The 23,486-nt window shown below is 41.8% G+C and overlaps 1 protein-coding gene across 1 annotated transcript; it reads left to right on the top strand.

The window, feature by feature from the left end:
* Nucleotides 1-2,388: 2,388 nt before the first annotated feature.
* On the top strand, nt 2,389-21,627 carry LOC117470728 (aldehyde dehydrogenase, mitochondrial-like). Its single transcript, XM_034115567.1, has 13 exons — nt 2,389-2,581; nt 3,730-3,834; nt 8,231-8,371; nt 8,927-9,006; nt 9,534-9,645; nt 10,718-10,846; nt 10,929-11,042; nt 12,223-12,325; nt 13,280-13,464; nt 14,191-14,355; nt 14,961-15,118; nt 15,345-15,459; nt 21,286-21,627. The coding sequence occupies exons 1-13, from the start codon at nt 2,465-2,467 to the stop codon at nt 21,316-21,318; spliced, it is 1,557 nt and encodes a 518-aa protein (XP_033971458.1). The 5' UTR covers nt 2,389-2,464; the 3' UTR covers nt 21,319-21,627.
* Nucleotides 21,628-23,486: the final 1,859 nt, after the last annotated feature.

The following is a 23,486-nucleotide window of genomic DNA, read 5'->3' as shown; positions in this document are numbered from 1 at the left end:
TTCTTAATTTAATAGAGATCCAGCCTCATCCAACGAACGGCGCGTAGCAGAGGTGTTCTGCTCCAACAAAATCCATCCTTGTTAACTTGTTCCAGGTTACAGCAGTGTTTGCTGCCACTTTCACAGATTGTATAACCATAAAGCTTTCTTTTGGAGGGGGGCCACAAGGGGGTGTTGAAGGGGCGCTGGTCCCTCTCGGCTCCCCCCTAGAACCGCCCATGCACCCTCTTGTAAGCGATGTTGTCTGTATATAATATTATACATATGATGTTTATTATTTCTTGAAAATATTTGAAAGAAAATGACTGTGGTAAGAGCGCGTCCCGGGGGCGTTCCTTCTCTACGTCAGGAACCGCCGCGGGCACGCAGCGCGCTTCCTCGTGTGTGTTTGTGGCGAAGTCCCTCCCCTTCCTGTGGACCTCCATGGGACCTTATTTCGGAAAAATTATGTTTTGAAGTCAATGGAGAGAGAAAGATTATCTTTCGATCCCGTTTGAATTGTGCCACGAATTACACATATGATGTTTGTCAATTTAAAAGATAATTTTGCAAGTCAAAAAAAAAAAATGTGTCGTAAAACTGTGAAGTAACACATTTGTTTGTGTGAAACGCTCAATGAACTACATCTCTGGTCAACAACACACGTCACCAAGATGGCCGTCACTACTGTCTTGTCAACAAAACGATTGACTACCCTCACTATCACAACAATGAAACACGTCCTGAAGAAAGTCATGCAAAGCTGCCTGCCTGCCTTCCTTTGATTCTCTCTGAACTGCCTGGTCTTTTTAATGTTTAATGTAAACCATTTGTGCAGATAGCATGAAGTAGAGAAGATCGCTAGCGTTAGCGTTAGCATTTCTCCCTCGGACTTAAATTGTGTATTATAGAATGACAGTACTCTTCAAAGGGTTCACAAAATATGACTACTACTCTTACTGTTTAACATTTTGGGTTACTTAATGTTACTTCATGTTAAGGCTAATACAAATGACAAGGCTGTAATGCTAACTAACGTGCTAGCTACTAGCTAGCTTGATCCAGACACTCCTAGTCCTTTCATCAGACGGGAAGCGAAATAACGAGCAAGACCCATTGCTGGTATGAACAACCTGGTACTAAGCACACAGGCATCTTGTTAAAGTTATCTGATCTTAGCTATCTCTTAGTGGAGGAAAACAATTGTGACATCACTTACGCGACTCTGGGATTTGTAGTCTTTCTAGTTGCGTATTTTTCATAGTCTTATATTTCAACAGTTTTACGACAAACTGTGACTTTTTTGACATGGAAATGATTTTTTAAGATTGACAAACATCATAGGGGTAAGTTGAGCCAGTGGGTAAGTTGAACCACCCCCTGTAACCAGGCAACGCTTTATAGTTGTAATCACGTGACCAGAAATTATGCAAGCTTCTCCCATTTATCATTGCCTGTGAAAGAGAGATGCTCATTGTGGTCTGGTAAGTAAACATTTTTACAAAAAAACTTTTTTTGCTTGTCAAAGTACATTTTCTAGATGTCAGCTATATCGGCTGTCATGTCAAAAAAAATGTATCCAGGTTTAAACAAATATATTGTATATGTTGATGTGTTGGCAGCGTATTAAACCATGTGAGTCATTAAGCTAAAGATGACTCTGAATTTTAATGCTAGACTATTTTTTCTAAAATGGTGGCTATGGGGTAAAGTGAACCATGGGCCTTGGGGTAAGTTGAGCCAGTTTTTCAATGGAGAAATTAATGAAAGTAGGCCAAGTTGATAATAAGAGCTCATTGTAGGCTACATTTAAAGTTGAATTTACCCTGTGTTTGATTGGTAAGATGTATGAAATTGTATCACCATTTGTATGATTACTTTTCCTTTTATTAACATGTTAAAAAAAATCAATCAATTCAATCGAAATTTATATTAAAAATATTTGAAAAACTAAACTTGTATTTGGTTTGTTATTTATTGTTTAAAGTTACCTTTAAGATTTTTTGTAGGTATGCCCAGGTTTGAACAGGTATGCCCAAGTTTGAACAGTGGTTCAATTTACCCCCTGACCTGGATCAACTTACCCCTTACCCGGGGCAAGTTGAGCCACAAGACTTTTTTTTTTGTAGAAGTAATATTTTCACTGTCCTTTATCAAATATTAATTCTTATCATTGCCATTGATAGGAGACATCCTGAATTATAGGTGTGTGCTTTCATTTTTACTATGTGTCATTTCTCCTTGCTTAGAGGACAGCATAACTAAAAAATGGCTCAATTTACCCCACTCTCCCCTATGTGTAATTCATGGCACAATTCAAACGGGATCGAAAGATAAGTTTTCTCTCTCCATTGACTTAATTATTTTTCCGAAATAAGGTCCCATGGGGCGGAAGTAGATGGGCGTGACTTCGCCACTCTATACAGTCTATGCTCAACCGACTCTAAACTGCTGGTTTGTGTCTTGTGTGCCACAAAGAAGCACCATGCTCCGCACCGTGATTTCTCGAGCCCTTCCTAGACTGAGTCAGCCCGCGGTGTGTCACTTCTCTGCGGCCGCTATCCCTGCACCCAACACCCAGCCTGAGGTCCACTACAACAAGGTAACAACGGTAGCCTCCTTACTGTCAGTACTTCGACTCAGCTGGACTTTGGTCAGCTGCAAAACCAACAAGTGCTTGTTAATGCAGAACTGTAGCAGTGGGGAGTTATTGGTCACTGCAGTTTTTGTGCTCATTTGTGATTTTATGTCGGGAAACGTGCAACGAGCTGAGGTCCAGGATCCAGACTCACTAACTCTGATAAACTTCCTGCTTTGACCAATGGGCTGCCAAACTAGTTCAACAAGTTGACAAGTTCAAATGTAGGCCAACTGCACAACCCCACTGTGAGATAAGTTTCACATGGGGAGGTTATATAAGGATTAACAGTAAGACCTCGTGATATGAAAACGTGTGCACTGTCCACTCCTGTTTGCAGACTTTGCTCTTCTGACCCCTGCCTGTAGATTTCTGGCCATGCAAGTTGACTTCTCTATGTAATCTAAATTATTTTCTTCCCTATCACACACATTCTTCATTTCATACGGGTTAGGGTTGATCTGCTGGCCACAGAGCAGCCCCTGGACCAGCTGGAGGGTCAGATCCAAAATCCCTGCAGATTTGCAAATATACACAGATATCTGTCTGCTGAGACTGTTAGTTGTTGCATTGTTTCCAGCAGGTGTGTGGATAAAAACAACCCTGTTACTGGAAAAAGATAAGGGCTGGGCGTCATTGCCAAGTATTTCCTTTGTCCCGTATGAGATATGGAGACATTATTTTTAGTTTTGATAATGCCTTTTTGTCATATTCCCCCACCCCTGAAATAAGGTCATATGAGGTCATGTGAGCCATGTGCATATTTTGTCAGATTGGGTGTAGTTGACCGTTGGTATACCAACCTGTCGGTATGTAGTGGCAGTTTCTGGCATTATTATTTGGTTACACCCAGAGCCAGTCTAATCTCTATAATAATCCAAACAAAAAAGATTCCTCATACCTCAGCCCATATAAAATGTTTGAGGAGTGGCATACATGACAGATTGGTGGTTCCAAGAAAATTGCATTCACTTTATTGCTCCACCTGTAGAGACTGTGACATGAAACAGACTAAAGTGGTTGAAACCAGATCTGTCATTTTTTTTATTTCAGTTTTACAATGACTTTGGTTAGAGCTCTGCCTATTAAAATCATCAATTTTAATGTTTCAGCTGTTCATCAACAACCAGTGGCACGATGCAGTGAGTGGGAAGACCTTCCCCACCATCAACCCAGCGACTGGGGAAGTCATCTGTCAGGTGGCAGAGGCTGATGCGGTAAGAGACATACAGACTGTGTGAAAACATTAATTTCTGTCCCAGTGAAGGGGGAGCTTTGACTGGAACGAGAAAATAACATTTAAAGGTCCCATGTCATGCTTTTCCGGTTATAACCCGTCCCCTTGTGTGTTATGTAGCTTTTTCTGCATGTAAACGGTCTGCAGAGTCACAAACCCTCAAAGTACACCCTGTAGAGAGTAAAACTCTAACACAGAAAAGACCTGTCTATGCTGCCCCAGAACGCCTCATTGTAGATTTGTCTTGTTCCATTGTTTTCTTCTTATGGCGCGTCTCCACTACAGCGCGGAGCACGGTTTAAGAGGGCTGTGACGTCAGCGGCCAGTTTTTGGTTGCGTTTCCACTTGGCCTAGTACCGGCCGGCGGGTCCTAATTCACAGTTTTTCTGGCCTCATAAAATCATGGTTCTAAGGCCAGAGACAACGAGGCTGAGTCGGGCTGAGTATGCTAAACTAGAGAGAGAATCGCTGGCAAGGGGGCTACAACTACAACAAGATGGACATATTTGACCGTGATTTAATTGTAATACACGTTTCAAAATGATGCCGAAGTAACAACATACTGATACCGGTTAGTAAAAACCATGAATTAATGCTTTGACAAGTCTGCAGACAGACGGCAGGCGAAAAATCTTTTAAAATGCGTGTTTTCTAAATGGAGATTGGCTAAGCTAACGCAGTATATGCTCCGACCGTCCACACTCACAACAACGGCCTATACAGACATAAATAAACCAGCGACTGTATTCACCATGACACAGGCAGTCTGTGGTTTGTACTTGTTTAACTTTTGTCTAGTTTCTGAACATATATGAGGAGCTGTGAGCTCTGAGTGCTAACGGCTAACGGCTGTGTTGTTTTTCTGGGGTTCTCATTGAAGATGACGTCACGGCTCCGCCTACACTGCGTTACTATAGATACTACCCTTTATATATACCCCAGTTCCTAAACTGTAATGGAAATGCGCCATAAAGTGAGCCAGTCCTAACGAGGCCTAGCCATACCGAGCGAGGCAGAGCGAGGCCGTGTAGTGGAAATGCGCCATTATAGTGTAGTCCGTACAGTGACGTATTGGGTATAGTGTCGTAACGTCTCTGCGGATTGGTCCAAATGGACCAATCCGGGGACTTCCTCACTCACACACACACACTCAATCTTTTCTCAGCTGCAGCTCCACGGATTTCTCAGCCTGAACTCAGCCTGAGACGGCGAGACGCGGCGGGGCTTGGCCTGGGCTCGTTCTGAGAACACACGCAGACTCACAGCCAGGCTGCAGGTGTGTGCGTGTGCTCGGGCTGGGTTCAGGCTGGGTTTCGCTGTGTCTCGCTGTCTCGCAGATCCCCCGCAGCAAGCCAGCTCTCACTGTCCACTCCAGCAGCGAGCCCCGCAACGTCCCGCCAATACGGCACCCAGACCCCACGCAGCATTCTCATCTGTTTGTCATTGCTGGTGTCATTTTCTGGTTGCTAACGCCATTGTAACACATAGTCACTGATGTTCCGCTGTAACGGTGGTGGACTCATCAGAACAGAGTGGGAGCTACCATCAGAGCACAGTGGGCTCACAGGGAGGGGGGGCAGGAGCTCCAACAAGCCTTTTAGGACAGAGTGAATACACATACTATACAGAGATGCTGTATGAGAAACCAATGTGATTTTGGAAAATTGCACAATATAAATCTATTTTAGTAGACTTCAACAATGGAATTATGATCAGTAGAAATGGCCATGACATGGGACCTTTAACTAAAATCAAACAAATAATAGGGCCAGTAAAATGCTGGTTAAAGAAGATCAAAAATAAATGACAAATGTTTTAAGACAAGCTTCACTTTTTACCGATGTAGCTATGTAACTAATAACAATGATCAGACTATTTCTAAAGGCTCATTCTTAAAGCTACAGTGAAGATACTGATATGAAACTTGTCAGGAAGAATGCTAATAATGCTACAAAGTTGGGGGAGTGAAAAACTGTCTTGGCCATATTCACAGACCTTTCAGCTGAAGATAGCTGAACACATTTTGTCGTGGCTTCTTTCCTTGTTTATCCATCAAGCCACTAGACGCCTTAAACAGACATGTTTTAACTTGTTTTCTTCCTTTTATATTACTTACAGTTTGAAGAGTTGCTTGGCCTCCGATGGTTTGGATGGTATAAAGCGATGTGTTTGCTCAAAATAAAATAACAAACTTTTACACATGCAACAAAGAAATATACAATATTACAATACAAATATTTACAATATTCAAAACAAATAAGCAAAACTCAAATAAAATAACAAACAACTTGGGTATTCTTTCTTTCTTGACAATGCTTATATCACTTAAAAGGTAATTGTACGGTTAAAAACTGTTCCTCGACGGCGTCTTTCAAGCAGGTTGCCCATCACTGTCACTTTAGAGGAGGCGCTGTGGGAATTGTAGTCTTTTATAGTGTGTTGACTACAGACGTCAAAATTAGGTGGCCTCCAAACAAAATACTGGCTCTAACACATTTTATTTCTATGGATAACCACAAGTCTCCTCTTTACAGAGTGCCCACTTCATGCTTATCACATGCAGTATTTTGCTTAAAGGGGACCTATCATGCAAAATGCACTTTTGTACGTCTTTTATACATGAATATGTGTCCCCGGTGTTCCAGGGAACTCACCAAGTGTCAGAAAACACAACCCTCTCTATTTTCCTCCATACCCAAATCTCTAAAAAAGGGGCTGCAACGGATCTGATAAAAACTGATCCAGATTTGAACACTTTACTGACGTCAGGAAAGTGGCGCTACGGCTATTGGGCCAACTCTCCACCTATCAGGGGAATGTGGGGTTGGGCCACGGCCGGCCATTGCCGCTCGAAAGCGCTGGAGACGCTGTAGTACATATGCCAGGCCTGTAAGTGGCGCTGTAGTCTGCCACAAAAGCAGCGAAGAAGACTTGGTTACCATGGTTACCCTTCTGTTTATTCTCCGCTGTGGCTTTTTTTCTCCCTCCCCGAGGCAAGCGTTTGCTCCCGCTGCTTTAATTCAATGCAATCCCTCCCCATCGAGGCAAGCACTGTAATTCTCTCCGGTTAGTCCACCAGCAGATGACAAAATTGAGCGAAATGAGGCATGGCTAAAATGCATGATCTGTTTGGTATTTTGAAAAAGAAAAAAAGTATAAATATGCCTTATATAGGTATGGTCCTACACTATATTATTCAAATATAGCATGATAGGTCCACTTTAAATCAGGCAGTTTTTCTTTAAATAATAAATGTGTTTTTTGTCGCCTTTTCTTAAAAACTGCATATTTGTATATTTCTGCATGCTGCTCCCTAGAGAGTCTTGCATAAACCGGGTATGACTGTAAAGCTGAGACTCTGGTGGATTTGATGAGCCCAAATACTCTAGGACAGTGGTTCTCAACCTGTGGTACACGTACCACTGGTGGTGGTACGCGGGGGAATCTGAATTATTTTTATTTTTATTTTTATTTTTATTTAACCTTTATTTAACCAGATGAAAACATTGAGACAAAATCTCATTTACAATGCTGACCTGGCTAAGAAGGCAGCAACTTTACACGTTCTTACACATAACACAGACATAAAAAATACAGAAAACATAACTAAGTAAAGAAAAAGGCGAAAAGCAGTCACTACATTGTGCACATTTGGGACAGTAAGAAAGGTACACTACTTATTACTGCAAGAGCAGCTGGTGGTAAGGACCTCAGACAACTTCAATTTAAAACAGGCTATAGGGACAAGTGCCATCAGTTTGAGGCTTGATTGAATAACATTAATTACAAAATAAATCCTACTATCAAAATACTACAACGAATGAAAATAAGCTTGAGATAATTGAAACTGTGGTTTAAATAAGTTCTAATAGGCTATTGTTGTTTTTAGATTTAGAAACACATTTTTTAGCGTTGCTAATGACGACCATACTACCCGCGAACGATTAGCGAACGTTGCAAGCAAGCTAAAGAAAGAAGAAAGCTGAATGATATTAAAAACGTGGCTCAAAACGGGAGGTATTCGGAAGAGAGGTACAGAGGAGAATATTACCAGAGCAAGTGAACAAGTGAATGAGGAGAAGGACAGTCATCAACCGAGCACAAGCGCAGGCTCCGCCAGCAACGCAAAAGTGATATGCACAGCCACAACGCTGTGATGGAGGAGAGAAGTGACTCAGGAAGAAGGCATTTGCTCAAAGAATGGAGAGAAGGCTGTGACTTGTGATTATCCTAGAGTCTAGGGAAATATTTGTCTATTAAGTTTCTTTGAGAATTTAAATTAAATGTATTATAAATCTTTACAACCACAACTTGCAGACGGAGCGCATTTCGAGGATGTATGGCTTTTCAAGAATCATCTTTTCTTACATTTCCAGGCCGATGTAGACAAGGCGGTGCAGGCGGCACGTAATGCCTTTAAACTTGGGTCACCATGGCGACGGATGGATGCCTCTAATCGCGGCCTGCTACTCCACCGATTGGCCGATGCCATTGAGAGGGACGCTGCCTACCTTGCTGTGAGTAATTATTAAATGTTGAATCCCAGACCAAATCTGAAACCATTTCATCCTAAATTCCAGGATAGACCAGAGAAGAACTGCTATACTATATTTCTTGTAAATTATTATTTCTTTCTTTTGGTCATCTCGTTATTGAATTCATATCCTTTTGCACATCATTAAGTCAAAAAGAAGATGGACCAAGAATAAAAAAAACTTGTGTCAGGAAACAATTATCTTTTCTTTTGTTTCAGTTAAACAAAATTGGTAACATAAGTATGAATGACTTGAATATATACTTTTTATTTGGGAAGGGAAAAAAAAAAGGGGGAAACCTTCTTACTGATTACTTTATGTTACTTTAGTATAACCTCACTATCAAATGCAATGCAAGTAAATACAAGAAACAATTAATTACCATAAGATGTCACAAACATTATAAACATATAGGTTCACCTAAGAATTAAGATAAGAACAAATGAACCAAAGAAAGTGAAAACCATAAAGCAACAAATGATTGCGCAGTTTAAATATCTTCATGCATCTTAAATTGATCCAGTGTTGTTTGCACAGGAGCTGGAGACCATCGACAATGGGAAGCCGTACGCTGTTTCCTACACGGTGGATGTGCCCAACGTGATCAAATGTTTCAGGTAACAACACACAGCACATGTCAGAGCTTCATTTGTTGTTCTGTAACACTGCTGGCTGCCTCAGTCTATGGACGATACGGTTTCATCATCTCGAAACCTCCCCGACCATCAGCGGCACTGCCCTCTCCGGTTCAACAGAGCCAGGGTTTCTTTGCTTTAGCTGGCCTGAACCCCTCTCCAGAGATAACACCACACAGGACATTATCAGCTGTTAAAAAGGGTTTTATTTATCAGGCTCTGCAGGTTACATAAAAGGGGCGTTTTTTCATTTGACTCTTCTACCGCACAAAATTGACGAATCGCCGCCTATTTCTGTCTTGTAAATATCCCCTCTGTTGTCACTTTCAAAGTTCTGCCTCTTTAATAAAGGCACTGGCCTGAAAAAATAAGTCACAAAACTCACCTATCCAGAGCTGCTTTTAATGTCGGATTTAATGTTTGGTGTTTTTTGTATACCCGTTTTAATGTTTTATGAAATATAACAAAACAACACAGATATTGAACACCTATGAACCTGCTGTGTTTAGGTACTACGCAGGCTGGGCTGACAAATGGGAGGGGAAGACCATCCCCATCGATGGAGACTTTTTCTGCTACACCCGACATGAACCCATTGGAGTCTGTGGACAGATCATACCGGTGAGGGGGGGCAGGGAGAAAAATGGAAATAACATTTCAAATTATATAAAGAGAGGAGGAAAAGCATTTTAAATATTTGCCCAGACTATATTTCTCTGTAGACTAAGCACTGCTGCAGAGGAAAGCATTTTACCCGGATACACTTACACACGGAGAAGCAGTGAGGTTCGAAGAGTTCCTAATTCATCCATTGCAAATTTATAGTCAGATTGCATAGGTTATGTATAAGCCTGTAAAGAATTTTGTGAATACGTATGGTTATATACTTACAACTCATTATTCAGGGTTATGCTTCATTTGGATTATTCTATATTTCCTTGAAAGCCCATCATATCTGACTGATGTTTTGTCCTTCATACACTCACCACTGATCCACTAAAGCAGTGGTTCCCAACCTTTTTTTGTCTCGTGTACTCCTTGAGCTGGTCTCCCTTCTATAAGAATGTCCTCACTCATCTGTGAAGATATGCCTAAATGTTTTCTTGTGTTAAACCCTTGGTAATCGTATTTAACCCAACTGCTCCTTAAATAAAAATCACTGATATAACTCGCCCTTAATACAAATGCATTTAAACTTGACATTTACACCGATTGTGAGTGAAAATTATAATAACAAAGACTCACTTCTAGCAGTTTCAACATGTTTTGTTAAGAGCTCTGAAAATACCCCACGCAACCCGTTAAGTACCCCTAGGGGTCCCCGTACCCCCTGTTGGGAACCACTGCACTAAAGAGTCGAAGCAGAAGCCGGTGGTATCACAAAGTTTGCACTTCTTTAATATGTACGTGTTACTGTCACTTGATTCAGACTCCAAAAAAGACAAAAGATTTGATATCACAAATCTGATAATAAATGTATAATTGATTTGAGCAATAGCAAACAAGGAACAGTGGAGGGGGAGGAGTGTAATAGTGTGATCATTAACCAAACTAATTGTTAACCGAGGTTGAACAAATGTGAACTCGTTGATACAGGGAACGTGCCTGGATTTGTTTGTCCCGCAGGCTTTAGTAGAAGTGAATGTAAAATGAAAATGTGTTGTGAACATATCTTTACCTCTTCTCCCTGCAGTGGAACTTCCCTCTGCTGATGCAGGCCTGGAAGCTGGGCCCTGCCCTGGCCACTGGGAACACCGTGGTGATGAAGGTCGCTGAGCAGACTCCGCTCACAGCTCTCTACGTAGCCAGCCTGATCAAAGAGGTACTCATCAACAACATGCATGATACTTTCACCAGATACACATTAAGACCATCTATCATGTGTGACGTGTTCCTGTTTCCAGGTGGGCTTCCCTGACGGTGTTGTGAACATCTTGGCAGGCCTGGGGCCGTCAGCTGGGGCTGCCATCGCCCGGCACATGGATGTGGACAAGGTGGCCTTCACTGGATCCACAGAGGTAGCACCAACTTAATGTACTGCTGTCGACATGCTAAAACTCATTCAAAAGCTAAAAGGTATATTGTGAGCATATGTGGGCAAGAAGATATTTGACCCTGATCGAAAGGAACTTATTTATAACACATACTCTTAAGATAATACTTGTTGATGTTGTGTTTTTAAAGAGTGCTTTTTAGGATTTTCCCTTTCCTGTAGTGTGTTATATACAGTAGGTTGTTGTGCCTGTAAATTGTTCTCCAGGCAGATGTCACTTCTGTAACATGTTGACATCACAGCACAATTGTAACATAGTGACATCACTATGTTGCAATTGCGCTTCAACTCATTGTACATGATAGGCTAAAGGACGGGACATCTATAAGCAGTTGACCCATTACAACAGAGCAGACCAGTTAACCAATCAGAGCAGACTAATGCTAATGTAAACACCGACCATATTACGTCCAAAACAGTCGGGCATTGTTTCTGATAGCAACGTTTCTGATAGGGCCGTGGGTCTGCATTGCCGATATGACGTCATATCGGACGCAAATCTGGATCAGCTCCGTTGTAGCCCCATTTTTAGAGATTTGGGTACGGAGGAAAAAAGAGAGGGTTTTATTTTCTGACGCTGCGTGAGTTCCCTGACACACCGGGGACACATCTTTATGTATAAAAGACATCAAAAAGTGCATTTAGCATGATAGGTCCCCTTTAATCTCTGACCTTGAATGTACATTTGTAAAATTCTGCTTTTAAACTGAATACATCGTCTCAGATTGAATCAGTTCAAAAAAAAAAGCTTTGAGTAAATATTCACCTGTTTTCTTCTGTACTCTGCTCTTAGAAAGGGCATTGATTAGAAAGTGAAATCAATAGTAGGAATATTAGTTTACTTTTAGATTTGGTAGACCATATTTGCAGTGGAATATTTTTGCTATATTAAGCAGCTGTCATCAACAGTGGGCTTTAAATCTTCCTTCTTACAAATATTAAGGGAACCTTGATGATAAGCTCCTTCTCCACAGAAGGCAAACATACATTACACCATCATAAGGAATATTGGCAAAATAAGAACATAATAACTCACCCTGCAGTGTCAGCTTTTTACAAATTCTGTTCCAATCTGTTAGTTTGGAAATGGCATTCTAAGTCAGTTGATATAGTATTTCTAGCACTAACTCTATCTGTCCTATCAGGTGGGTCATCTGATCCAGCAGGCGTCAGGCGGCAGTAACCTGAAGAAAGTCACTCTGGAGCTGGGAGGAAAGAGTCCAAACATCATCCTGTCTGATGCCAACAGTATGTATTTTCCCTTCCAGGAACATTCTAACACAGAAGGTTTACAGTTGGTTTTAGGTATTTATTATAATTCAGTTTGGGAATAAATGCACAGCTAAAGCAAAGTCTGGCCATGTAAATATATAAAACCTGTGATGCTGTTTGCCTTTGTCTGGTTCTGTATTTCGTAGAGCTCACACGAAGCGTAAGAACAATTAAAGGGTTAATTTTCTGTAAGACTTGGTGAATTAAGCAAACCTAGACATAGCTATTGTGGAGGGATGTTTTCTGGTATATTAGGGGTTCAGTATCTTAACCAATGACACTTTGAACCACCACCCTTCTGATCGGTGGAGGACCGCTCTGCCTCCTGAGCTACAGCTGCTTCAAGTGACCTCCACTGGATTTATTTCTTACTGCAGCTGCATAGGATGTTTATACGTTTGTGCTGAGCATGTTAGCTTTGCTTTTGAGCCTTAGCTAGGTCAGGAGCTTCGAGTTCATTTGCAGCCAGGCCAGCTCAGCTCCACCTCTTTGCCCTTATTTGGATTGAGCTGGGAGCAGGCGGGAGTTAGGGCTGATGTCACTGCCAAGATGTCGCCGTCCAGATCTTCCCACTTTTTTCCTTTACAGCAGAAACCTATGAGTGATGTGACAGACACTACCATTTATATATATATATATATATATATATATATATACAGTAGTATGCAGCAGCCCCATGTCAATGGTGCCATTATAGTTCCATCAGAATCCACAGAGCCGGACGAAGTTCATCTTATTGTCCCATTGTGTGGTGGAAAGTCTAACCAGATAATGGTGACACACCATTGAGTGCACTTGTACATGAATACAGAAAGTAAGAAATAAAACCACTGGAAGTCCCCTGCTGTTAGGGTCTATCAAGAGAGGACACTGACAGATGCTTGAGAGAGTATTTCAGGTGTACTAACTGACTTTGTCAATCCCCCCCAGTGGAAGACGCAGTGGAGCAGTCCCACTTCGCTCTGTTCTTCAACCAAGGCCAGTGCTGCTGTGCTGGCTCTCGGACCTACGTCCAGGCAGACATTTACGATGAGTTTGTGGAGCGGAGCGTGGAGCGAGCTAAGAGACGAGTGGTGGGAGACCCCTTCGACCTGAAGACCGAGCAGGGACCTCAGGTAGGAACCATTTTTGGTCTTGGTTTCTTCTTTTCTAAGGTTACATTGTTCTGTTGTTTTACATATTACACTTAGCTAAAAAACATCTTATTGATATTGCTTTCTCTGAGGTATTGAGGTAATCCAAAAGTAGCGGAAAGTAATCAGGTTACAAATACGTTTATATTTTGATTCCCAGATTAGGTTCCTGTAAAAGGTATTTGTAGTCATTGTTCTAATGGAATAAATGTTTAAAGTAATCCTCCCAATGATAACACATGTATATAGGGTTGGCAATGGCATAGTCCGGCAGTGGCTCAGTCTGTAGGGACTTGGAGAGGTACCAGTACACCCCCCCTACCCCATAGCTCCTGGGTGCTGTTCAATAGCAATAGCTGTTCACTGCTCCTAGCACTAGGATGGGTTAAAGGCAGAGGTCCAATTCCACTGTGTGTGCTGTGTGCATGTACGTGTGTGTGACACATAAAGAGGGTTTCATCTTTCGATTCTAACATTTAACTGATATTGCATTTTTAGAAGAGACAAACATTAAGGGAAAAACAGTCATGAAAGAAAATATCTATTAGTACATATACATTCTTATACATACACAGAACACAGACCAGACAAGAAACTGCAGTCAGTAATATCACGACTAGCAAACCCTTTCACAAGGTCATTCCATGCATCTTTCCTATATAAAAACCTGAAATATAATGTGTGCTGTTTCCTCTCGATGTCCCAAAGGTGGATCAGGAGCAGTTCAACAAGATTCTGGGCTACATCAGCAGCGGAAAGAGAGAAGGAGCCAAGCTGTTGTGTGGAGGAGGCGTGGCTGCAGACAGAGGGTACTACATCCAGCCCACCGTGTTCGGAGACGTCCAGGACAACATGACCATCGCCAGGGAGGAGGTAGGGTTTAAAACGCCTCAATAAAAACAATCAACATAATCAGGGAAAAATTTATTACAACTAATTTACTTTTGTGCTCCCCAAAATGAGTGGTTCAATATTCCAACCTTGGTTGGTGCTTCTCTGTGCACAGTGTGGTGTCCTTCAGTGTGGCTGAGCGGTCTGCTTTTGTATTCTGATATACTGAGATACTCACCGCTGCCATTAGCTACTTTTAGGGGAAGAATTAAAATATTGTATTTTCTATATTTGTGTAACTATATTTGCGTTTTCCTTTTTTTTTTTAAAATAATATAACATTACATACAGTTAAAAAAAGAAAGGCGTAATTGAATTATGAGGAATAACCTATAAAACTAAAGTCAATAACTGGGTTCCTTAGCTGGAATTATTAGCACCTAAACTAAGATTGATTTATCCCTTTTATAGCCTTATGGGTATCTGAGAATCTCTGCAGAATCCCACTTTTTAGCAAGGAGCACAATGTCTCCTGAGTGCGTAATAAGCATGATATGTGAGTTAGATGTCTACAGATCCAAAGTGTTTTAGCTGGTTTGCTCTTCATGAAATTATTCCTGTGTGATTTCTTTTTTTTTCTCTTGCAGATCTTTGGTCCAGTTATGCAGATCCTGAAGTTCAAATCCCTGGAGGAGGTGGTGGAGAGAGCCAACGATACTAAATATGGCCTGGCAGCCGCTGTGTTTACTAAAGACATCGACAAGGCCAACTATGTTTCGCACAGTCTGCGAGCCGGCACTGTCTGGTAGGTCTGAGTGCAAACATTAATGTCTCTGAGGCCTGGGTATTCATATTGCATCTTTCAACTGTTTTGTTGCATCTCTATCAACTCTGATATAACATTTTTATCATTATAAATGTGCGTTTCTGTGGCTATGTGGTTCAAATTCTTTTACAAAGAAGTCCAGTGGGACAAAATGACTAAAACTATGAAAACGACTCAATGTGTCCCTGTCTCTCTGTCCTTGCAGGATTAACTGCTATGACGTGTTAGCGGCTCAGGCTCCATTCGGAGGTTACAAGTCTTCCGGTAACGGCAGAGAGCTTGGGGAGTACGGCCTTGAGAACTACACAGAAGTCAAAACGGTAATTTTCAAAAATATACTATGTATATAAAGGATATAGGGATATGATATAAAGAGGACATATCCTGCTCATTTTCAGGTTCATATTAGTATTTTGTGCCTCTGTGACATGTCTCCATGCTTTAATGTTCAAAAGCTCTTTATTTTTCTCATACTGCCTGTGCTGCAGCACCTCTTTTCACCCTCTGTCTGAAACTAGAGCCCAATCTGCTCTGATTGGTTAGCTGGCCGGCTCTGTTGTTAAAAACTTAGAGATGTGTAGGAAATGTCCAATCCAATCAGGTATGGAGTGCTAGCCAATAGAAGAGAGAGAGAGAGAAACTCCCTCTGGATGGAACACAGGGATTTTAGCAGACCATTGGCCGGTATCGTGACAAACTATGACAGCGTTTTAATTGTCGGGGATTTTAACGTGCATGTCTGTTGTCTAAGCCACTAGCCAAAGACTTTCTTGATGTTGTAGATGCTTTTAACTTCATACAACATGTCTCTGGCCCCACGCAAGAGCATGGGCACACATTAGACCTAGTCTTATCCCATGGTCTGCCCATTTCAAATGTCAATGTGTGTGATGCAGCTTTATCAGAACACTTGCCTGTGCTATTTGATTCTGCCCTGTCATAGTCTTAAATCATGCGCTCCTGTCCGTCACGGTTGTATGATGAAACCTTCCACTGCTGCTAGTTTCTCCCCTGCATTTGTAAACTTAGCCCAGTCTGATACTATGTCCTCTGACTCCCTGGACACTGAGCAATTGACCTCAGCCTTTCTCTCTACCTGCACTGGAGCTCTTGACATTGTTGCTCCCCTGAAACTCATGCGCCCCAGAGCTAAATCTGAACCCTGGCTCAATGACGTCACTCGTGCTGCCAGGCGTGAGTGCCGGCAGGCTGAGCACAAGTGGAAGAAGGACAAGCTTCATGTAACTCATGACATTTTAAAAGAGAGTTGGAGAAAGTATCAGAGCATTGTAAAAGCTGAAAAGATGAGTTATTTTTCTGATATTATTTCTAGTAATTTAAACAAACCTTGTGTTCTTTTTAAAACCATTGATGCTATGTTAAACTCTCCTTTGTCCACTGCTATTTTATAGACAAGATCTCCACTGGCGCAGTTCCACTGCAGCGCGGAGCTCGCTTTAAGCGTGCCGTGTCGTGCCGTCCCCTTTTTTGGTTGTGCTTCCACTAGGCCAATTACCGGCGCGGCACGGCGCGGGGCCACTTTTTCACCTCTTTTCTGGCCCTAGAAAATTGTGGTTCTATCGGGGCCAACAAACAGGGCTGAGTCGGGCTGAGTATGCTAAACTAGAGAGAGGAGCGCTGGCAAGAGGGCTCCAACTACAACAAGATGGACATATTTGACCGTGATTTAATTGTAATACACGTTTCAAAATGATGCCGAAGTAACAACATACTGATACCGGTTAGTAAAAACCATGAATTAATGCTTTGTCAAGTCTGCAGACAGACGGCAGGCGAAAAACCTTTTAAAATGCGTGTTTTCTAAATGGAGATTGGCTAAGCTAACGCAGTATATGCTCCGACCGTCCACACTCACAACAACGGCCTATACAGACATAAATAAAGCAGCGACTGTATTCACCATGACACAGGCAGTCTGTGGTGTGTACTTGTTTAACTTTTGTCGAGTTTCTGAACATATATAAGGAGCTGTGAGCTCTGAGTGCTAACAGCTAACGGCTGTGTTGTGTTTCTGGATTTCTCATTGAAGATGACGTCACGGCTCCGCCTACACTGCGTTACTATAGTAACTACCCCAGTTCCTAAACTGTAATGGAAGCGCAGCATGAAGTGAGTCGGCCCTGTTAAGGCCCAACGCGGCCAAGCCGTACCGAGCCGTACCGAGTGTGGCCGAGGCCGACCGTGTAGTGGAAATGCGCCATTATTAGAGAGCCTGTATCTCACCACCCTCTTTTGACCCCTCCATTGACATCACATGCACGGCTGTCTTCCAGCACTTTGGACCTGTGTCGTTGTCATCTCTCTGTGACATTGTTGCTAAATTAAAACCCTCATCTTGTCCCACAGACCCAGTCCCTCCTCGACTTTTTAAAGAGATATGGGACACTATTGGATCTAATGCCCATAAAATTATAAATAGCAGCCTAGAGTCCGGTTCTGTGCCAGTTTATTTTAAACAAGCGGTTGTGGCACCCCTGATAAAAAAATCTGGACACTTCTATCTTCTCTAATTACAGACCCATCTCGAAACTTCCTTTTATTTCAAAAATATTGGAGAAAACCGTACTCGCTGCAGTCTTTTATACATGCACACAATATTTTTGATATTTTTGATATTTTTGATATTTTTCAGTCCGGTTTTAAAGCGCTTCACAGTACTGAGTCTGCCCTTCTAAGAGTGTTCAATGACCTCCTGGTCACTACAGACTCTGGTGACTCTGCCATCCTTATGCTCTTAGACCTCACAGCTGCCTTCGACACGATTGACCACTCCATCCTTATCTCTCGTCTAGAGCACTGTGTGGGTATCAGGGGCACTGCCTTAGAGTGGTTCAGGTCCTATCTGTCCCAGAGATCTTTCTCCGTTAGACTTGGTGACTTTACATCATCGTCTGCCCCCCTATCCTGTGGAGTTCCCCAAGGTTCTATTTTGGGGCCCATTTTTTTTTCTTTATACCTTCTCCCCCTTGGACTGATTTTTAGAAAACATGGCGTCTCCTACCACCTTTATGCGGACGACTCCCAAATATATCTACCCCTAAAAAAAAACACCAGCTCTCTGATGCCCCTGGTTGACTGTCTTAATGACATAAAGGCCTGGAAGGCGCTAAACCTTTTAAATATAAATGAGAGCAAAACGGAGGTCATTGTGTTTGGACCAAATGGTGATGTCCCTTCCATTGACCTGGGTTCCCTGCAACCGTATGCAAAACCCATGGTCACAAATCTTGGCGTCAAAATCGACAGTGCTTTTAAATGAGATAAACAGATAAACTCTGTGGTTAAGTCCAGTTTTTATCACCTGAGGCTCCTGTCCGCTTTTTAGACTTTGAGCGTGTAATTCATGTCTTTGTTTCGACTCGTTTAGATCAGCGGTTTTCAAAGTGTGAGGCGCGCCTCCCCGGGCGTCAGAAAAAAATGACGAGAAACAGTGAAATCTAGCAAGTTAACTTCAGCTAACTTTATGCGAGCGGCAACATGGATCGATTTGTAGTGAAGTTACCTAAAGTGAGAGAGGAGACAGCGTCTGGCAGAAAACGTGTGTCACTTGCACACTTTTGGCTGTCTGTGGAGACCGAGTTCCCCCACCTCGCCGAAAAGGCTGTAAAAGTGCTCATTCCCTTCACCTCCACCTACCTGTGTGAGTGCAGGTTTTCCACATTGACTTTGATCTAAAGCAAGTACCGGTCAAGGCTGCAGCCAGAGGATGATCTGTGTTTGTTCCTGTGTGCATCAAAGACGCAGACTCATTGTTACCACTAAATTAGGGGTGAGTGTAATAAGGAGGCAAAGTTGACGTTCAGTGTGTTGCCGGGAGCATATAAGGATTTATCCACGATGTTGAAAATGTAAAAAAAAAAAGTTTAAAACATAAAGATAAAAAGGTTTGAAAAAGTTATTGTTTAATGTTTTAAGGAGGTGACGCTACTCAGCCAATCACATCGGTGCAGTCATTGAGTCAGCACGATAGATTCAAACACACAAACAGAGACGAGACAAGAGGAGAGAAACAGTCGGAGTCATTTCAAATGGCGTGCTCAAAAAAGAGAAAGGTAGACCGGGAAAACAGAGCATTTAATGAAATGTTCTCTTACTGGACATCTTTGAAATGCAATTGAATAGCCCTGCATTATAGCAACAACAACAATAATAATAATAGCAATAATAATTGGGAGGGGGGGCGCGGCTGTTCTTATGTTCTCTGAGGGGAGGCTCACCTTCCCACACTTTGAAAACCCCTGCTTTAGATTATTGTAATGCACTTTATGCCGGCCTAAACAAGACCTTGCTGGCACGCCTGCAGCTTGTACAAAACGCTGCGGCTCGGCTGCTTACAGGAACCCGCAAGCATGAGCACATCACACCAATTCTGGCTTCCCTCCACTGGCTTCCCTCCACTGGCTTCCCTCCACTGGCTTCCCTCCACTGGCTTCCTGTCCATTTTAGAGTTCTTTTTAAGATTTTATTGTTTGTTTTTAAATCACTTAATTGGCTGGCCCCTCAGTACATCTCCGACCTCCTAAAGGTGTACACCCCCTCAAGGGCTTTGAGGTCGGCTGATCAGCTGCGGCTGGTAGTCCCTAAAACAAAGAAAAAGACCAGGGGAGACCGAGCCTTCTCAGCGGTAGCCCCCAGGCTCTGGAACGACCTGCCCCCCCCATGTCAAATTGTCGCTCACTCTTCAAACTTTTAAGTCCCGCCTAAAGACCCACCTCTTTTCCCTCGCTGTCGAGTCAGTCTGAGCTACTGTATGCTCCACCTATTCTATGCTTTTATTGTCTGTCCATAGCCTTTATGTGCCTTTTATCTATTTTGTTATAATGTTATGTTCGTTGTGAAGCAAACCCTCTGTTTTTAAAATGTGCTATAGAAATAAAGTGGATTGGATTGACATGCACACAAACAGGAAACAGGAAAAAGGGAAAACCCCCAAAAAGCACAATAGGGCCTCTTTAATATGTTAAGCTTATCAAATAAATCCAGGCTGGTTATGCAGCAGGAAGCTCTTCCTTTCAGGATGGAATGCTAACATCCAAACGTGTATGATTGTTAATAAGGCATTGTCAATCAGCACCAGGCATGATAGATAGATCCCAATTTGGGAGATGTTTGCGTTGCAGCAGCAAGGCAATGTACGTAAGAAAAATTAAGACACAAGAAATAAACAGTCCAAAATATTTCTGAAATAGAAATAAAGAGCAAAAAAAAAAGAAAAAAAGAAGATAAGAAAAAGAGAGAAGAGAGAGAGGATAGATAGAGAGAGAGATAGAGAGAGAAGAGAGAGAGAGAGAAAGAGATAGTAGAGAGAGAGAGAGAGAGAGAGAGGAGAGAGGAGAAAGATAGAGGAGAGAGAGAGGAGAGAGAGAGAGAGAGAGAGAGAGAGGAGAGAAGGAATAGAGAAGAGGAGAGCGAGAGAGATGGAAGAGAGAGAGAGCGAGGAAGAGAGAGAGAGAGAGAGACGAGGGGAGAAGAGAGAGGAGAGTATAGGGAGAGAGAGAAGAGAATAAATGGCTCTATGAGACTGAGAGAGAGAAGATATGAAGAGAGAGAGAGAGAGAGAGAGAGAGAGAGAGAGGGAAGAGGAGAGGGAGAGAGAGAGAGAGAGAGAGAGAGAGAGAGAGAGAGAGAGAGGGGAGGGAGAGAGAGAGAGAGAGAGAGAGAGGGGGAGGAGAGAGAGAGAGAGACAGAGAGAGAGAGAGAGAGATAGAATATAGAGAGATAGAGAAATATATATATAGATACATAGATATAATATATATATATATATACATATGTATATCTATATATATATATATATATGTGTATATATATATATATATGTATATACATATATATTATATATATTGTATATATTAATATGTATATATATACATGATGTGTTGTATGTAGTATTCTATATATATATGTGTATGTGTATATATATATATATATATATGATCTATCAGCAATGTGTCCTCATTACAATTAGTCACAATTCTGGCATAGTTACTTTTGAATATTACTATTCTTTTTTTTTTTTAATGCGATTTTCTCTATTTTTCATTCAAGTTTCCCTTTTTCATGACAACTTCTGACAAGATTCTTTAGAACTTGAAATCCTGAGAGTTGTATTGTCTGTGTTTCAGGTGACCATGAAGGTGCCTCAGAAGAACTCCTAGGGAGTCGGAGAGCTGCTGACTGAAGAATGCGCCCGCTCTCCGTTAGACCTGTTGAAGTCACTTAAACACTATCAATCGCTTTGTAACAACAAAAACATCTACACAAAATCTCTTTTCTACTTGTCTTTATACAGGACATTTTTGAGCTGGAACCAATTTATGAATGTCTCAATAAGAATTTGTATTCAGCATTGCAGGCCCTTGTTTGTATACATTTTAATTGAAGAAAAATGTGACTATATTAATTTCATCAAAGAATATGCAAACATATGAGCAAAGAATGAAAATAAATAAAAAGGATGCTATGTATGAGCTGTACTGTAAGACATGTATGCACTGACTGGAGACCACTCGACATCAGTAAGAACCACCTGGCTGTAAAAGTAAGGCTTATCTATGACTAATGAAACTGCACCTGTTTGCTAGGTGTGGTGAAGACAGGAAATGCATTTTCCTGAAGCATGGGTCAGTTTCTTGAAGTTGCACAAGAGTGGGAGGGCTCACAGCTGTAGGAATAACTAGAACATTCTACCAATTGCTCCAAATGTATGTGGTTGAGTAAAGTCTCGCCCTGATGACTTTCACAGTTATAGGCTGGAGCCGCACGAGAACGGTAATGGTCGTATCCGCTACAGTTCTCTATCATATAGACGGTTCGGCCACACGAGGCCTACAGGGAAACGCAGATAACGATAACGGGTCCCAAGGTGGGTAGATCTGCGGAAGAAACGCTCTGGGGGGCCAAACGGCTCCGTGTCTACGCCCTATACGATCATTTTCTGATAGATGACGCAATAGCCCCGCATCTCCCCACCTCTCCTGCTCACCCCCGTGTCACCCGTGTCATTGCTGATGTGTTTCGCCAACAACAACAACAGTTTTCCGAGTGTTTCGAGCCAGGTCCCGGTATCTCGCAGGACAGTGCACCCAGCAGACGGCCACATTCAACATGTTGAATCGGCCGTGTGTCGGACACAAGCTATCGGGCCAAGAAACCACTCTGATCAGCTGTTCAGCTAGCAAATGAGAAGCGAAACAGAAGTGAGGGATGTAAACAAACGATTTAAGAAGGCACAGGACAGCAGCTAAACACCAGCAGGTGATACTTAAAGACATCAAACATAGCCCTTAAATGTCCTCTCTTACCTCCCACACATAGCAGTTGTTTGTTGAAATATGCTTCTAACAGGCTGAAAATAAAACCTTGGAGTAGGAAACTGATGTAGTATTCAGTTAAAAGTATATTCAGAGCCTTTATTTATGTAAAAGTAGCAATACATCAGTGAAAAAGATATGTATAAGTAAAAGTCATGCATTTAAAATACAACATATTAAATATTTAGGTTGTATTTTTAAATGCAATAATGTGAATATTAATGTTGCAACCGTGCTCAATTGGATTTAATTGATATACTACTTGGTAACCTAGAACAGCACATCCATATTATTTTTAGATTTTCTATGAATCTGAATCTTCAGAAAAACTACAGTCATCAAATTAAAAGGGAGTAAATAGTCAAATATTTGCCTCTGAATCGTAGAAGAATAAAATACAATAGAAAGGAGATACTCAAGTATAGTAGATTCAAGCAGCAGTTTATGGAGAGACCTGGTTTCAGTATAGTGATCATAAGTCCATCTCCTCTCACGTTTCTCCTGCCTGACACACAATGAGCACATGTATACAGTCACTCATTAGCAATCACCTCCAGGAGCACATCTAACATTTAGGCACAGCGTGCAGAAACAATCAGAAACATTCTCCTGGGTAGCTTTTTGAATTATTAGGAGTACTTCAGAACAAAAAAACCCCCAATCATCTGCAGTGAAATTTGATTTTAATAGACAAATAAACATCACATCTTTATTTTTCATCCAGCAGCAACGTTTTGTGTCCAGAAAGCAGCTCGCCGAGTCAAGAAGCTCCTGTCGGCTTAATTTAAAGGGGACCTATCATGCAAAATGCACTTTTGTACGTCTTTTATACATGAATATGTGTCCCCGGTGTTCCAGGGAACTCACCAAGTGTCAGAAAACACAACCCTCTCTATTTTCCTCCATAACCAAATCTCTAAAAAAGGGGCTGCAACGGATCTGATAAAAACTGATCCAGATTTGAACACTTTACTCACGTCAGGAAAGTGGCGCTACAGCTATTGGGCCAACTC

The sequence above is a fragment of the Trematomus bernacchii genome, unplaced genomic scaffold, assembly GCF_902827165.1.
Source record: "Trematomus bernacchii unplaced genomic scaffold, fTreBer1.1, whole genome shotgun sequence".
In the NCBI taxonomy this organism is placed as follows: Eukaryota; Metazoa; Chordata; class Actinopteri; order Perciformes; family Nototheniidae; genus Trematomus; species Trematomus bernacchii.
The sequence above is the reverse complement of the archived record's forward strand: the minus strand, read 5'-3'. Positions and strand labels throughout refer to the sequence as shown.

What these genes read in the sequence shown, in the direction of transcription:
- LOC117470728 (XM_034115567.1), top strand. Translation starts at nt 2,465, where the DNA reads ATGCTCCGCACCGTGATTTCTCGAGCCCTTCCTAGACTGAGTCAGCCC. An exon ending in CTGAGGTCCACTACAACAAG is followed by an intron (nt 2,582 to 3,729) that starts GTAACAACGGTA and finishes TTAATGTTTCAG; the next exon opens with CTGTTCATCAACAACCAGTG. An exon ending in AACGTGATCAAATGTTTCAG is followed by an intron (nt 9,007 to 9,533) that starts GTAACAACACAC and finishes TGCTGTGTTTAG; the next exon opens with GTACTACGCAGGCTGGGCTG.